Source organism: Oncorhynchus mykiss, chromosome 3 (assembly GCF_013265735.2).
Source record: "Oncorhynchus mykiss isolate Arlee chromosome 3, USDA_OmykA_1.1, whole genome shotgun sequence".
In the NCBI taxonomy this organism is placed as follows: Eukaryota; Metazoa; Chordata; class Actinopteri; order Salmoniformes; family Salmonidae; genus Oncorhynchus; species Oncorhynchus mykiss.
Window position 1 is genome coordinate 46,097,230 of NC_048567.1, and position 15,376 is coordinate 46,112,605.

Below are 15,376 nucleotides of genomic sequence, written 5' to 3' on the forward strand. Positions count from 1 at the left end.
ACCGGGGCCCCATAGGGTGCCATTTGGGACAAAGAGGTGGGGTGGGCTCTTGTGTAGTGAGAGAGTGAAAGTGAGAGAGTGAAAGTCAAGTGAGAAAGTGAAAGTGCAACAGTGTGTGTGTTAGTTAGTCACGTCACACACAGGGAAGCAGCTCTTCCAGCTGTAAACCAAGCCAGTACACATAATGCTTCCCATTCAGCAGACACGGATTCAGCTGCAGACACATCTGGTAGTTAGTGGCATGGTGTTGCATAGTACACATAGGCAGCAGAGGAAAGGGAAGTGGAGGGGGCTGCAGGTGGACACATCTTATGAGCCTGTGCTGAGTGACATAGCAGATTTTGGAGATCAATAAGGTCGTTAACCTGAAGGGAAGACGTCCATTAACCGGAGGGAGGGCTAAGCGAAGGCTGTGTCCCAAAATAGCCCACTATCACCCTACAGTGCCCTTTGGACCCAGGTCAAAAGTATTGAACTTCGTAGTGAATAGGGTGCCATTTTGGACGCATCCGAGAAGTAACTCCAACAGAGTGAGCTAGTAGACTTAAAGGGTCAGAAGAGGTAATACAGTGTCATAGTGTGGGGGTGCCATGCCATACCTTCTCCTCCTGGGATGAGGGGTCCTTGATGATCTCCATGGGGGGCGGCAGGGGGGTGTGCGAGTCGTCCTCGGGCTCCTCCTCTCCTCCGCTCTGCATTCCAGAGGAGGACTTGGACAGGGTGCGCTCCTTCCTGCACCTCTGTAGGGAGAGAAGGGTAGAGAGGGTAAAGTCCGGGTGGAGCGGGAGGGGTTAACGTGGGTCATTGTCCCGGAGTTCACCGGGGGGTGTCCTGCTCCATCACAGTGCCTCTCTTTGTCTCAACATCACACTGGGTGCCACACAGCCACCAGCCAGAAAGTCATCGGAGGCCAAATGGCACCCTATTCCCTATGTAGGGCACAACTTTTGACCAGAATTAGTGCACTACATAGGGAATAGGGTGACGTTCTAATCACAAATCATGTGGAATACATCTGTGACCATTCCTTTAGGATTTTTATCATGGGGCTGTGTGAGGAATGAGAACAAGGAATCTACTTTTCTGTTACTGTGAAATTATACTGTAGCGACATGACCTTTCTTTCTTGACCCCCCTTTCTGTCCAATTGGTAGTTACAGTCTTGTTCCATCGCTGCAACTCCCGTACGGACTCGGGAGAGGTGAAGGTCGAGAGCCATGCGTCCTCCGAAACAAGATCCTGCCAAGCCGCACTGCTTCTTGACAAACTGCTCGCTTAACCCGGAAGCCGGCCACACCAAGGGGTCGGCGGAAACGCCGTACAGCTGGGGACCGTGTCAGCGTGCATGCGCCCTGCCCGTCACAGGAGTCGCTAGAGCACGATGGGACAAGGACATCCCGGCCGGCCAAACCGTCTCCTAACCCGGACGACGCTGGGCCAATTGCGCACCGCCTGATGGGTCTACCGGTCGCGGCCGGCCGGCGACACAGCCCAGAATCGAACCCGGGTCGGTAGTGACGTCTCAAACACTGCGATGCAGTGCCTTAGACCGCTGCGCCATTCGGGAGGCAGGGCATATCTTTTTGGCTGGCATCTAAAACATTTACATGCAGCAGTTGCTAAAGTACAGCACAATATTGCTCTGCTATCCATCAACCAAATGAGAAGTAAGAAATAGACTACCTGCACTGACAAAAATTCTCTCTACTTTTCCTCATGCACAGAGATGCTTGTAATTGCTCAAATATGCTTGAAATTAGTTGACACTGAAATTGATTCAGAAGGATGCCAATAGTTAATGACTTGTGATGAAACCAGAATTGCACCCTGCAAAATGATCCCTTTGTTATTGGGGATGTGTCCCAATAATGCTAAACTCTACTAAAGAAATAGCCCTTTTGCAGGACCCTGTCTTTCAAATATAATTAGTAAAAATCCAAATAACTTCAAAGATCTTCATTGTAAAGGGTTTAAACACCTCTTCCCGTGCTTGTTCAAAGAACCATAAACAAATAATGAACATGCATCTGTGGAACGGTCGTTAAGACACTAACAGCTTACAGACGGTAGGCAATTAAGGTCACAGTTATGAAAACGTAGGACCCTAAAGAGGCTTTTCTACGGACTCTGAAAAACATCAAAAGAAAGATGCCCAGGGTCCCTGCTCATCTGCGTAAACGTGCCTTAGGCATGCTGCAAAGAGGCAGGAGGACTGGAGGTGTGGCCAGGGCAATAAATTGCAATGTCCGTACTGTGAGACGCCTAAGACAGCGCTACAGGGAGACAGGGTGGACAGCTGATTGTCCTCGCAGTGGCAGACCACGTGTAACAACACCTGCACAGGATCGGTACATCCGAACATCACACCTGCGCGACAGGTGCAGGATGGCAACAACTGCCCGAGTTACACCAGGAACGCACAATCCTTCCATCAGTGCTCAGACTGTCCGCAATAGGCTGAGAGAGGCTGGACTGTGGGCTTGTAAGCCTGTAAGGCAGGTCCTCACTAGACATCACAAGCAACAACATCGCCTATAGGCACAAATCCACCATCGCTGGACCAGACATGACCGGCAAAAAGTGCTCTTCACTGACAAGTCGCGTTTTTGTCTCACCAGAGGTGATGGTCGGATTCACGTTTATCGTCAAAGGAATGAGCGTTACACCAAGGCGTGTACTCTGGAGCGGGATCGATTTGGAGTTGGAGGGTCCATCATGGTCTGGGGCGGTGTGTCACAGTATCATCGGACTGAGCTTGTTGTCATTGCAGGCAATCTCAATTCTGTGCATTACAGGGAAGACATCCTCCTCCCTCATGTGGTACCCTTCCTGCAGGCTCTTCCTGACATGAGCACGTCTGGGACCAATTGGATCGGAGGGTGAGGGCTTGGGCCATTCCCCCCAGAAATGTCTGGGAACTTGCAGGTGCCTTGGTGGAAGAGTGGGGTAACATCTCACAGAAAGAACTGGCAAATCTGGTGCAGTCCATGAGGAGTTGATGCACTGCAGTACTTAATGCAGCTGGTGGCCACACCAGATACTGACTGTTACTTTTGATTTTGACCTCCCCCCCTTTGTTCAGGGGCACATTATTCCATTTCTGTTAGTCACATGTTCAGTTTATGTCTCAGTTGTTAAATCTTGTTATGTTCATACAAATATTTACACATCTTAAGTTTGCTGAAAATAAATGCAGTTGACAGTGAGAGGACTTTTCTTTTTTTGCTGAGTTTACTTTTGATGAGGGCCCATAGGGGTTCGGTCAAAAGTAATGCACTATATAGGGAATAGGGTGTAGATATGTCATAAAATAACAACTTATACTTTAGCCTTGGGAAATTGCTCCTCTATCGATGGGAGGATTTTATTTTTTTAGGGGAGGGGGGGGGGATGCTGCAGATACACAATCACTGTAGTTATCAACCTTTGGTTGCATGTGAAGTAAGGTTCAAGAGAAGTTCAAAAAACTGATCTGAAGGGGAATCAGCACAATGGTTTGGAAAGATCTCTTCCAAACCATTGCCTGAACTGTACTTCTAAATATGATCCATTCACTTAAAACCCTTTGTTAAACGAAGAGCATGAAAGAACCACAACTCCCCCAGATAGTGTATTCCCACAACATGTGACCTTTAAAAAGGGCCAATTCGTGATTCAAAGAACTGTGATGGACATGTCCTTTAGATACCAATTACTGCATGTTACAGAGACACGGTGGAGAGGAGAGCGAAAGGGAGAGAGGGAGATGCGGCAGAGACAAGGAGACGTGGTGGAGAGGAGTCAGGACGCTCATTACCTCGTCAACGCTCCCGTCGTGCAGGGAACTCTCAGGCGGCCCCAGGTCGATGCTCTTGCGGCCGTCCCTCTTCTTGTGCTTGCTGGGGAACTTCTTGACGCTGCTCCCGTGGCTGAGGCGACGCACAGGGCTGGTCAGCCACTTCTTGAGGGTGTTGCCCGAGCGCTTCGGTCCCGGAGAGCTGGACTGGATGGAGCTCAGCGAGGCCTGGGACTGCAGGTTGGCCACCGACTCGGTCTTCGCTCCTTCAGGCCCGCTGACCGAGTAGTTCTCTGGAAAGGGAGGAGGCAAACAGCATTTTAGACTTCCGAATTCACCCTGGCCGACATTCCGCCAGACACACACCTTTAGAGTACCTAAGTACCCAGCAGGAGCTTCAATTCAGACATTTCTCCTTGGCTCTGGGTGCGTCCCAAATGGCACCCTATTCCCTATCTAGCGCATTACTTTTAGCCAGGGCCTATAGGAAATAGGGTGCCATTTTGAATGCGGACCCTTTGGTACTGTACTAACTAGAGGGATGTCCCTTGTCGCCTGACGTATACTAACAAGCTATTCTTTTTTTTTAACCCATTACTTACCAAAAACATAGGGTGAGCAAACACGGTCGTGCGTTCATCGACATTGCTGAATGGCAGACTGCATGAACGCGGTCAACCCAGTGATCAACATTGGCCAGTGTAATACAACTACTGCTCCGGACTTTATTGTCCCCCACGGGGAAGTTGTGTTGCAGTGTCATGTACACATTCAAAGTGGCGTTTAAATGCTATGTCGGAAGGCAAGTCATTCGTATACCAACATTGCTCAATGTAGGATGCTACTGTACAGGAATGCAAGTCACACAGTGTGCTTTCTCAGCTGGCTCCCAAAGGATAATTTCCGAGGCACCTAAGATTCACAACACTTTTATTTCTACAAACAGGACCTGTAGGTAAATGTTAAAAGCGGCTGCCCCGTCCATTGGGATCAAAAATAGCCCGATACTAAAGGAAACATTTGGCCAAGCCATTGAGATGAAAAGGGGGGGTACGTTTGTGCTGTGGGGGAGGGCCTCTGTTGACCAGGCCAGCCAGGTCAAACAACTCACAAGTCTGCAGTAAAAAGCTGACAGTGTCCATGCTGTTATCAGCAGGCTGGGGAGATATTTGCTACTACGGTCAGCCCTATTGTGGCAAACAAAAGAGAGGAGGATAGCACAAATATCCCGCTTCTCTGCTAAACATGGTATCTTTCTCTCTCTCCCTTTGCCATTTCTCTCTCACTCTTTCCCTCTCACTGGACTGACCTAGACTTAATTTCCTATCTATTTGAGGCAATGTGGGAAAGTACGACAGTGCTATCCACAATGACAGCGGACTACATGTCCAGGCCCTGTACTAGAAGAATCTCAGTCCTGCTTATCGTGCAACTCCGTTTGCATAGAATGTATCCCGAAAATGGCATTAGAGGTGTTGAGTGAAGCTGTGAAATGAAGCATGAAATCCTAAGTCCTGAAATATGTAAAAAAAAAATGGGGAATGTATGGATTATGGAGCAACTGGAAAGCAGTTATGGGGCAGACAGTGGCATCTGTCTAATACTAATAGGTTCATTCCAAAGGGTTAACAGTTCATGAGTTCCAACAGCCTCCATTCATTCCAAAGCGGTCCTCATTGCACGGAACCCAAATGGCACCCTATTCCCTATTTAGTGCACTATTCTAAGCCAGAGCCCTAGTGTAGTGCACCATAAAGAGAACAGGTTGCCATTTGGGATGCATGCATTGAGAGTAAAGTGTAGCGTGTGGGGCTGCTGACTAGCTGCCTTTTGTGCTAGATGACTCATTACAGGGAAGTGACCTTGAGGAGAATCATGTGGACCAAGCCTGTAGTTAGATATTATAAAGTAGAACAACACAGCAACCCAGAGCCATATCAGAGCCCCAGCCACAATCTCTCCCCGAGGAGACAGTCAATAACAGGGCAGTGAGAAAGGGGGGGGGGGGGGGGGGGGGTAGTCCTCTGTATTTCCGTTGGTAGAAATACCCTGATGTAGACAGCTTAGTCTGTCGAAATGTTGGCTTATTAGGTTATTCAATTATTGAATCTGAGCTCCTAGAGTGTGTGGCTCTCCTTTTCTTTTCTTTCTTTTGTTGAATTTGACCCCTTTTTCTCCCCAATTTCGTGGTATCCAATTGTTGTAGTAGCTACTATCTTGTCTCATCGCTCGGGAAAGACGAAGGTTGAAAGTCATGCGTCCTCCAATGCACAACCCAACCAAGCCGCACTGCTTCTTAACACAGCGCGCATCCAACCCGGAAGCCAGCCGCACCAATGTGTCGGAGGAAACACCGTGCACCTGGCCACCTTGGTTAGCGCACACTGCACCCAGCCCGCCACAGGAGTCGCTGGTGCGCGATGAGACAAGGACACCCCTACCGACCAAGCCCTCCCTAACCCGGGCGACGCTAGGCCAATTGTGCGTCGCCCCACGGACCTCCCGGTCGCGGCCGGTTACGACAGAGCCTAGGCGCGAACCCAGGGACTCTGATGGCACAGCTGGCACTGCGCCACCCGGGAGGCTCCTTTTCTTTTTCAAGTGTTCTACTCCGCTAGCCAGCACCTGGCCTAAATAGGTGTTCTACTCCGCTAGCCAGCACCTGGCCTAAATAGGTGTTCTACTCCGCTAGCCAGCACCTGGCCTAAATAGGTGTTCTACTCCGCTAGCCAGCACCTGGCCTAAATAGCTGTTCTACTCCGCTAGCCAGCACCTGGCCTAAATAGGTGTTCTACTCCGCTAGCCAGCACCTGGCCTAAATAGGTGTTCTACTCCGCTAGCCAGCACCTGGCCTAAACAGGTGTTCTACTCCGCTAGCCAGCACCTGGCCTAAATAGGTGTTCTACTCCGCTAGCCAGCACCTGGCCTAAATAGGTGTTCTACTCCGCTAGCCAGGACCTGGCCTAAACAGGTGTTCTACTCCGCTAGCCAGCACCTGGCCTAAACAGGTGTTCTACTCCGCTAGCCAGCACCTGGCCTAAATAGCTGTTCTACTCCGCTAGCCAGCGCCTTGCCTAAACAGGTGTTCTACTCCGCTAGCCAGCACCTGGCCTAAATAGGTGTTCTACTCCGCTAGCCAGCACCTGGCCTAAATAGGTGTTCTACTCCGCTAGCCAGCACCTGGCCTAAATAGCTGTTCTACTCCGCTAGCCAGCACCTGGCCTAAATAGCTGTTCTACTCCGCTAGCCAGCACCTGTTCTAAATAGGTGTTCTACTCCGCTAGCCAGCACCTGGCCTAAATAGGTGTTCTACTCCGCTAGCCAGCACCTGGCCTAAATAGGTGTTCTACTCCGCTAGCCAGCACCTGGCCTAAATAGGTGTTCTACTCCGCTAGCCAGGACCTGGCCTAAACAGGTGTTCTACTCCGCTAGCCAGCACCTGGCCTAAACAGGTGTTCTACTCCGCTAGCCAGCACCTGGCCTAAACAGGTGTTCTACTCCGCTAGCCAGCACATGGCCTAAATAGGTGTTCTACTCCGCTAGCCAGCACCTGGCCTAAATAGGTGTTCTACTCCGCTAGCCAGCACCTGGCCTAAATAGGTGTTCTACTCCGCTAGCCAGGACCTGGCCTAAACAGGTGTTCTACTCCGCTAGCCAGCACCTGGCCTAAACAGGTGTTCTACTCCGCTAGCCAGCACCTGGCCTAAACAGGTGTTCTACTCCGCTAGCCAGCGCCTGGCCTAAATAGCTGTTCTACTCCGCTAGCCAGCGCCTTGCCTAAACAGGTGTTCTACTCCGCTAGCCAGCACCTGGCCTAAATAGGTGTTCTACTCCGCTAGCCAGCACCTGGCCTAAATAGGTGTTCTACTCCGCTAGCCAGCAGCTGGCCTAAATAGGTGTTCTACTCCGCTAGCCATCACCTGGCCTAAACAGGTGTTCTACTCCGCTAGCCAGCACCTGGCCTAAACAGGTGTTCTACTCCGCTAGCCAGCACCTGGCCTAAACAGGTGTTCTACTCCGCTAGCCAGCACCTGGCCTAAACAGGTGTTCTACTCCGCTAGCCAGCACCTGGCCTAAATAGGTGTGCGTTTCTTTCGCCTCCAGAAACTGAAATAGTGAAACGAGGAATAGTGACAAAAAAAAGAAGAAAAACAGGAGAAATAAAATGGCACAGATGGCTGCCTGCTGAAATGCACTTTGTGGAGCAGCGCGTCACACTTAGACTTGATGACAACAGCAGGCATGTGCTGGAAAAATGGTCTCTCTCTCATTAGGCCCTGCTCTGTGTGCACATGGCCTATGTCCCAAATGGCACCCTGTATATTGCACTACTTTTGACTAGGGCCCACAGGGATGCCCAAACTTAGTGCACTACATAGGAACCAATTGGGACGCAAACCGGGTCCTCTTAAGCGCCTTCATTTCCCATCTCGCCAGATTAATGGCTGCACTGACAGAGGGATCATATTCTCATTCCTCACCCTGCTGTCTCACTGTTACCTAGTTCTGATGCAGAATCTGCATGCTCTATCACAGGCCTTCTGTTTACACTGGAAACAACCACTAGGAATACTCCCTCCAAACCACAAAGGGGGATTCAAACCGAGGGAAATATTTCGCAATAAGATATTGGCGATGGACTGTCGTCGGGGTCATATCATGACTCCACAACGTGAAATTAAATACATTTGTAAATGTTGGTGACCCATATAAATGTGGTTTCATGACTTTTTGGACATTTTTATGCTCGGATACCACTGCAGCAGTTAAACTGTCTGTCTGTCTAAAATGTTTGCGTCGGATATTATCGCAGGGCGTGAACAGAGTATAGTATTTCCGTGTCACCAAACAGTGGTTCAGTTGTGTGATATAGAGCCACAGTCCCACACAATGGAAACCTGTGGAATGACCTTGAGTCAATTTCCCAGTCTCAGCTACAGAATGCCCGAAAGACGAAAAGCGGAGAGATTTCCCCCACAATTCACTGAAAGATTCTCTTCACCTCAGTGCAGTCTCCCAATGACTTGAACCGATTTCTAACTGAGCCAGAGATCACAATAGCCTGCCGAAGAAGGGTATTAGAGCAGGCCGGCAGCTGGAGCAATGTGAGAGGTAAAATTCCCTCAGATGTTTTCCGTTGAGGACCAATGACGGCCTAGCTTGTGTCAGGCAGCTAGACAAGCAGACCAGACTGCACCTCGGTCAGTGTAGGGAGAGGCACGGAGGAAGAGGGAGAAAGAAGAGGTGGTGTTCGTCTACATTCCTTCTACAGACCTTATCTAATAATAGTTTTGCAATGACTACCTGTCCTGATATGTGGTGTCAAATATGCAGCAAAACAGGTTCTTAGTACAGACCCTACATTTAAAGACGCGTACAGTGTGGAAAGTCCCACCGGTGGAAGTATTCATTAATAGTCATTAATTAAACTGAAGACTATGAGGAGTGTCTGTTCCGAAACGAGTTGAATTAGCCTGAACCGTCGACGCCTTTACACAAGGCACCGCACAGCTATCTAAGCAAAACCTGTTCACAGAACGTCCCCGCAATCTGCCTTTGTTATTCCACGTGCTCTATAAACCACATCCTATCTCCTGTAAACTTCCTGAAACCATGGCGTGGCTGCATCCAATATGGCACCCAGTCTGTGACAGAGATGTCCTGTCAGCAACGGAACAAGTCAGTAGAAGCTGTTTTATCAGGTGTCTTATCAGGGTGTCTCTCCGTGAGGTGTTGGCTATGTCTAGTCATGACAGTTCTTCACTGTGGTGACTCTTATGACGTCATCAGACTTCCGGCAAAGAAAAAGGGTAGTCCTTGCCTGTGTGCAACCGAACAAAGGTATCGTGCTTTTCCTGACAGTGTTACGTGGACTATCTTATACCTGTCTGTCAATTGAAATACCATCAACACTGGCATAGTACCCGTAACACGGGCCCCATTAAGGAAAAGCAGGACAGGTCTGTTTGGTTGCACACAAGCATGGAATTGATCTTTTTCTTTTCTGGAAGTTCACTATGTGTCATTTTTATCATCTGGAACGATCGCACTCCACGCATAGTGCATTTGGAAAGTATTTAACCCCCTTGACATTTTCCACATTTTGTTACGTTATAGCCGTATTCTAAAATGGATTAAATTATTTTTTCCCCCTCATCACACAATAACACATAATGATAAAGTGAAAAAATATATATTTTTTGCAAATTTATAGAAAATATAAAACAGAAATAACATATTTACATAAGTATTCAGACACTTTGCTATGAGACTCGAAATTGAGATCAGGTGCATGCTGTTTCTATTGATTATCCTTGAGATGTTTCTACAACTTGATTGGAGTCCACCTATGGTAAATTATAATTGATTGGACACGGTTTGGAAAGGTACACACCTGTCTATATAAGGTCCCACAAGCCATGAGGTCAAAGGAATTGTCCGTAGAGCTCCAAGACAGGATGGTCCTCATGAACACAATGGCCTTCATCATTCTTAAAAATGGAAGAAGTTTGGAACCACCAAGACTCTTCGTAGAGCTGGCCGCCTGGCAAAACTGAGCAATCGAGGGAGGAAGGCCTTGGTCAGGGAAGTGACCAAGGACCCTATGGTAAGTATGACAGAGCTCCAGAGTTTCTCTGTGGAGATGGGAGAACCTTCCAGAAGGACAACCATATTTGCAGCTCTCCAATCAGGGCTTTATGGTGGAGTGGCCAGGCGGAAGCCACTCCTCAGTAAAAGGCACATGACACCCCGCTTGGAGTTTGCCAAAAGGTACCTAAAGGACTCTCAGACCATAAGAAACGAGATTCTCTGGTCTGATGAAACCAAGATTGAACTCTTTGGCCTGAATGCTAAGCGTCACGTCTGGAGAAAACCTGGCACCATCCCAATGGTGAAGCATGGTGGTGGCAGCATCAGGCTGTGGGGATGTTTTTCAGAGTCAGGGACTGGTAGAATAGTCAGGATCAAGGGAAAGATGAACGGAGCAAAGTACAGAGAGATTCTTGATGGAAAACCTGCTCCAGAACACTCAGGACCTCAGACTGGGGCGAAGGTTCCCCGTCCAACAGGACAATGACCCTAAGCACACAGCCAAGACAATGCAAGAGTGGCTATTGGACAAGTCTCTGAATGTCCTTGAGTGGCCCAGCCAAAGCCCAGACTTGAACCTGATCAAACACCTGTGCAGCGACGCTCCCCATCCAACCTGAAAGAGCTTGAGAGAATCTGCAGAGAAGAACGAGAGAAACTCCTCAAATGCAGGTGTGCCAAGCTTGTAGCGTCACACCCAAGAAGAATCGAGGCTGTAATCGCTGCCAAGGGGGCTTCAACAAAGTACTGAGTAAAGGGTCTGTATACTTATGTAAATGTGATTCGGCTTCCATTGGCCGAACGAGCAAAACGTGAACCCCCTAAAAGGATTTAAAAACAACAACAAGAGCACCAATAACCCAGACATTGGATACAAAGATGAAAACATAATCTTACAGTTAACTTGCAGGGCAACAATTAAAAGGAGAGAGGCATCCCATCCACACCGACAACCCTCCCCTAAGAGTCATCTTCAAAGAAACCTGCAGTAATGCTTTAGACGAAAGGGGAATTGTGGCTAATTTGGTCTTCAAAAAGACTCCAGCGGCGTTACAATCTACCCTCAACGAGAATCTAGGTTAAGAAGGGAGAAAAATCAGACTCCTATATTATGACGCATTGTTGACAGACATACCGTAACAGAAGTGTTGAAAATGAAATGGAAACGAAACCCATGGCATTTGTAACACTTAATAACAAGCATGTTACATAATGCACAGTTATGAATTCAATGTTTATGAATGGGAGCCTACTGTGCAGAGGCAGTGACTACCATAATGCAGTCCAGCTCAGATCCCCTGACGGCATCTCCAAATCGCTATTATTCATCCTCTGATCCAGAAAATAACCTACTTTTGACACAGCTTCATCCTCATCCTCTTCTATGAAGACAGCACAATGACACAATAGCAAACAATGGCAGTTAATGCCAGTGCAGCAGCTATTTCTCTTACAGGTTCACAGCCCGGAGATACACTATATGACCAAAGGTCTGTGGACACCTGCTCGTCGAACATCTCATTCCAAAATAATGGGCATTAATATAGAGTTGGTTCTCCCTTTGCTACTATAACAGCCTCCACTCTTCTGGGAAGGCTTTCCACTAGATGTTGGAACATTGCTGGGGGGACTCGCTTTCATTCAGCCACAAGAGCATTAGTGAGATCGGGCACTGATGTTGGGCGATTAGGCCTGGCTCGCAGTCGGCGTTCCAATTCATCCCTAAGGTGTTCGAAAGGGTTAAGGTCAGGGATCTGTGCAGGCCAGTCAAGTTCATCCACACCGATCTTAACAAATCATTTCTGTATGGACCTCTCTTTGTGCACGTGCGCATTATCATACTGAAACAGGAAAGGGCCTTCCCTAAACTGTTGCCACAAAGGTGAAAGTACAGATTAATCTAGAATGTCAGTATGCTGTAGCGTTAAGATATTCCTTCACTGGAACTAAGGGGCCTAGCCCGAACCATGAAAAGCAGCCCCAGACCATAATTCTTCTTCCACAAAACTGTACAGTTGGAACTATGCAAACCCAGATTTGTCCGTCAGACTGCCAGATGGTGAAGCGTGATTCATCACTCCAGAGAACGCGTTTCCACTGCTCCAGAGTCCAACGGCGGCGAGCTTTACACCACACCAGCCGACGCTTGGCATTGCGCATGGTGATCTGAGGCTTGTGTGTGGCTGCTCGGCCATGGAAACCCATTTCATGAAGCTCCTGATGAACAGTTATTGTGCTGACGTTGCTTCCAGAGGCAGTCTGGAACTCTGTAGCAAGTGTTGTAACCGAGGACAGACGATCCTTACACGCTACATTACCTCAGCACTAGGCGGTCCTGTTCTGTGAGCGTGTGTGGCCTTTGCGGCTGAGCCGTTGTTGCGCCTATACATTTCCACACCATAAATGGCAGCTCTAGCAGGGCAGAAATCTGACGAACTGACTTGCAAAATGCATCATACGGGGGATGATTTCCGTATCTTAAAAGTTACATATCTTGAAAACTTGATCGCTGACAAGCAAAACATTTGGAGACTATGTCAACAATAGACTTATGAAACAAATACCAAAAGTTAGTTTTTTTGGGGTGGAGTTTTCCTTTAAATCTCGAAAACGTCGGCAAACAAGTAAACACTGGCAAGGGAATGCAATATTAATCAAAAGTGGTTCTCTAATAGGGGTCAGCCAGCTACAGTTTGTGAAGTCCGATACAAGCATTGTCTCACAAACGTTTTGTCGCAAACATACCTCAAAAAGCTAAGTAACATCCCTGACTGATGTACAGATAAAAGCACTGCTCATCAACAACCTTTTAGTGAGAAGCTCAGGTGTGAGAAAGCTTGCGCGCATCAGAACGCATTCTCCACCCCTAACTCTGGACTTCTGGCGGGAGCCCAAAAACACACACACACAATCCGTAGCCTCAGTCAGCAGTAAGGTACGCACCTGTCACTTTGTAACAGCAGCAGCAACACTTAGCTAGAATCCAACCGCAACAGGAACGACAATGTCTCCCACTTTTCATCCTGGGCAGCTAGAAGAAGCTCATGGCTCCGGAAGACAATTAAGAGGGAGAAGAAGAAGAAAAAAAAGACAGATCCAAAATGCACCCTGACTACAGCTCAGACAACCAGCCACTAGCTGCTCCAAGTTCAGCCTGCCCCACTCCACTGAGGGGAGGGACGGACGGGGAAGGAGGAGGGGATGGGGAGGGGCACCCTACACTCACTGCCTCTGATTCACAGAGAGCAGCGTGGGTTACAGAGAATCGACTCATGTTACAAGTCGGCTTGACAAAAAAGGCAGCACTAAGTAGTACTAGCCCCATCTATGGTGCTGGCAAACAAAAATACAAAACTCTGATTGTTTATGTACTCAAGCTTAAGCCGTCGGCACAGACTGTATCGGCCTACCAGTAGTTCCACAAGGCTGCATGGGTGGGAATGGCTGTGAAATGTCATGTGCGGGCACATTCCTTACAAGCTGATATGAGCGGCAAAGTCACTGATTAGTCTACTGAGGAAAGCCAGCCAGGTTTCAGTAGGTCCATTGCCATGTTACATCCTTTCCCACTATGACCTCTATATCCGTCTCTCAAGTTACACTTCTGAACCAGCAAAGTTCTGTGAGAAGGACTGTGTGTGTATCATACTTCATAGGGTAAATAAGGACAGGTTGTGTCGAATACGGCCACAGTGCGTGCACCTTGGAGCTGTACTAAGAACTAGGACACTGCAGGTAAGGAGCGATGTGATTGTTATGGAGCGTATCTGGGCTATGTGGCGTTCTGGCTGGTGTCTCTGTTGGGGATACAGAGAGACGTGGCAGTGCTTCAGGGCAGGAACGGACTAATCCCCCACACAACCAGAGGGAGGACAGGCAGGCCAAGGGTGTTTCAAGAAGACGAGACAGAGCAGGGACTAGAGAGATTCACAATGCGCACCTCTGTCTAGATTGACGAGGGTAAGAACAAGAGACAGGACAAAAGGCTGTCGAGACAAAGGAACATCTGTTCTGACAGCGTAGAGTATCTTTAGAGTTGTCATCAATAGATCTTCTCCATCTATGACAGAAAACGCTGAACATTCCATCAGGTTTATCTACGCTTCGGGTGTTTAGGAGGTTGAGGAAGTGATCGGCCAGGTGACGGGAAAATTGTAGCTCCCCTTTTCAATTGATTTGATACGGATAAAACCATGACATTTTGTAAGTAAGTCTTTCTTAACGAACCTCTATATACGATGTGTAATATGCAGATGTAATCGTACCATGACATTACCGGGATATGATACATTGGATGTTTTAATGCCATGTCCTCATTCATTTCCTCCTATGATGCCTTGCTGTCAATAGGGTGGTGAAACTGGAGTATAAACACAATTTCCATATTGTATAACTGGCACCATACTACAGCTCTTAGATTTGCATGCTGCCATAGAAAAACAAGCCCAGCTCTTATCTGAGGAAAGTCAGCCATATGCAGTGGATAGGCAAATGAGGTGGTCCCTGGACAAAGGAGAGTTACTGTGTGTCTAATTGAACAGATCACGGGAGACCAACCAACCATACAGTACATACACAGAGACATGACGCCTCACGTTTGGGTGGCCTTCATTTAACTAGCCTTTCCACTAACTCCAACCAACTCCAAATCTACAAAATTCAGGATTAAACGTGTTATTTTGCCATTAATAATATGAAGAGTATGCAGGGTATATTGAGTTACAGGTAAACTGCCAAAATAAAGGAAACACGAGTAAACGAGGGATACAAAGTTTGCTGAAAGAAGGTGCTTCTACACAGGTATGGTTCCTGAGTTAATTAAACAATTAAAATTGTATCATACTTCGGCTCAAAAATGCAGTTACCCGTTACCCTCTGCAACTCCTCCAAGTCAAGGTAAGCCTTCGGTTTTACAAATGTATTGCCACAGGGGCCCGCCGGTGTAACGGCTAAACTGCTTTCTGTACACCGTACTGCATGATTGTACACATGGATCGGATTGTCCGATTA

The 15,376-nt window shown here is 48.0% G+C and overlaps 1 protein-coding gene across 5 annotated transcripts in view; it reads right to left on the bottom strand.

The window, feature by feature from the left end:
* The window catches only part of LOC110504150 (kalirin-like), a 257,148-nt gene that overhangs the window by 19,169 nt on the left and 222,603 nt on the right, over window positions 1-15,376 (bottom strand). For 4 of the 5 annotated variants that reach the window (XM_036974283.1, XM_036974281.1, XM_036974280.1 and 1 more), the window contains exons 35-36: window positions 3,797-4,068; window positions 600-740 (exon numbers count right to left, since the gene is read on the bottom strand). In XM_036974283.1, the coding sequence (XP_036830178.1) occupies window positions 600-740; window positions 3,797-4,068 (413 nt within the window). Of the gene's footprint in view, window positions 1-599; window positions 741-3,796; window positions 4,069-13,309; window positions 13,520-15,376 lie in introns of those variants that run through there. The other variant, XM_036974284.1, reaches the window with a different exon arrangement.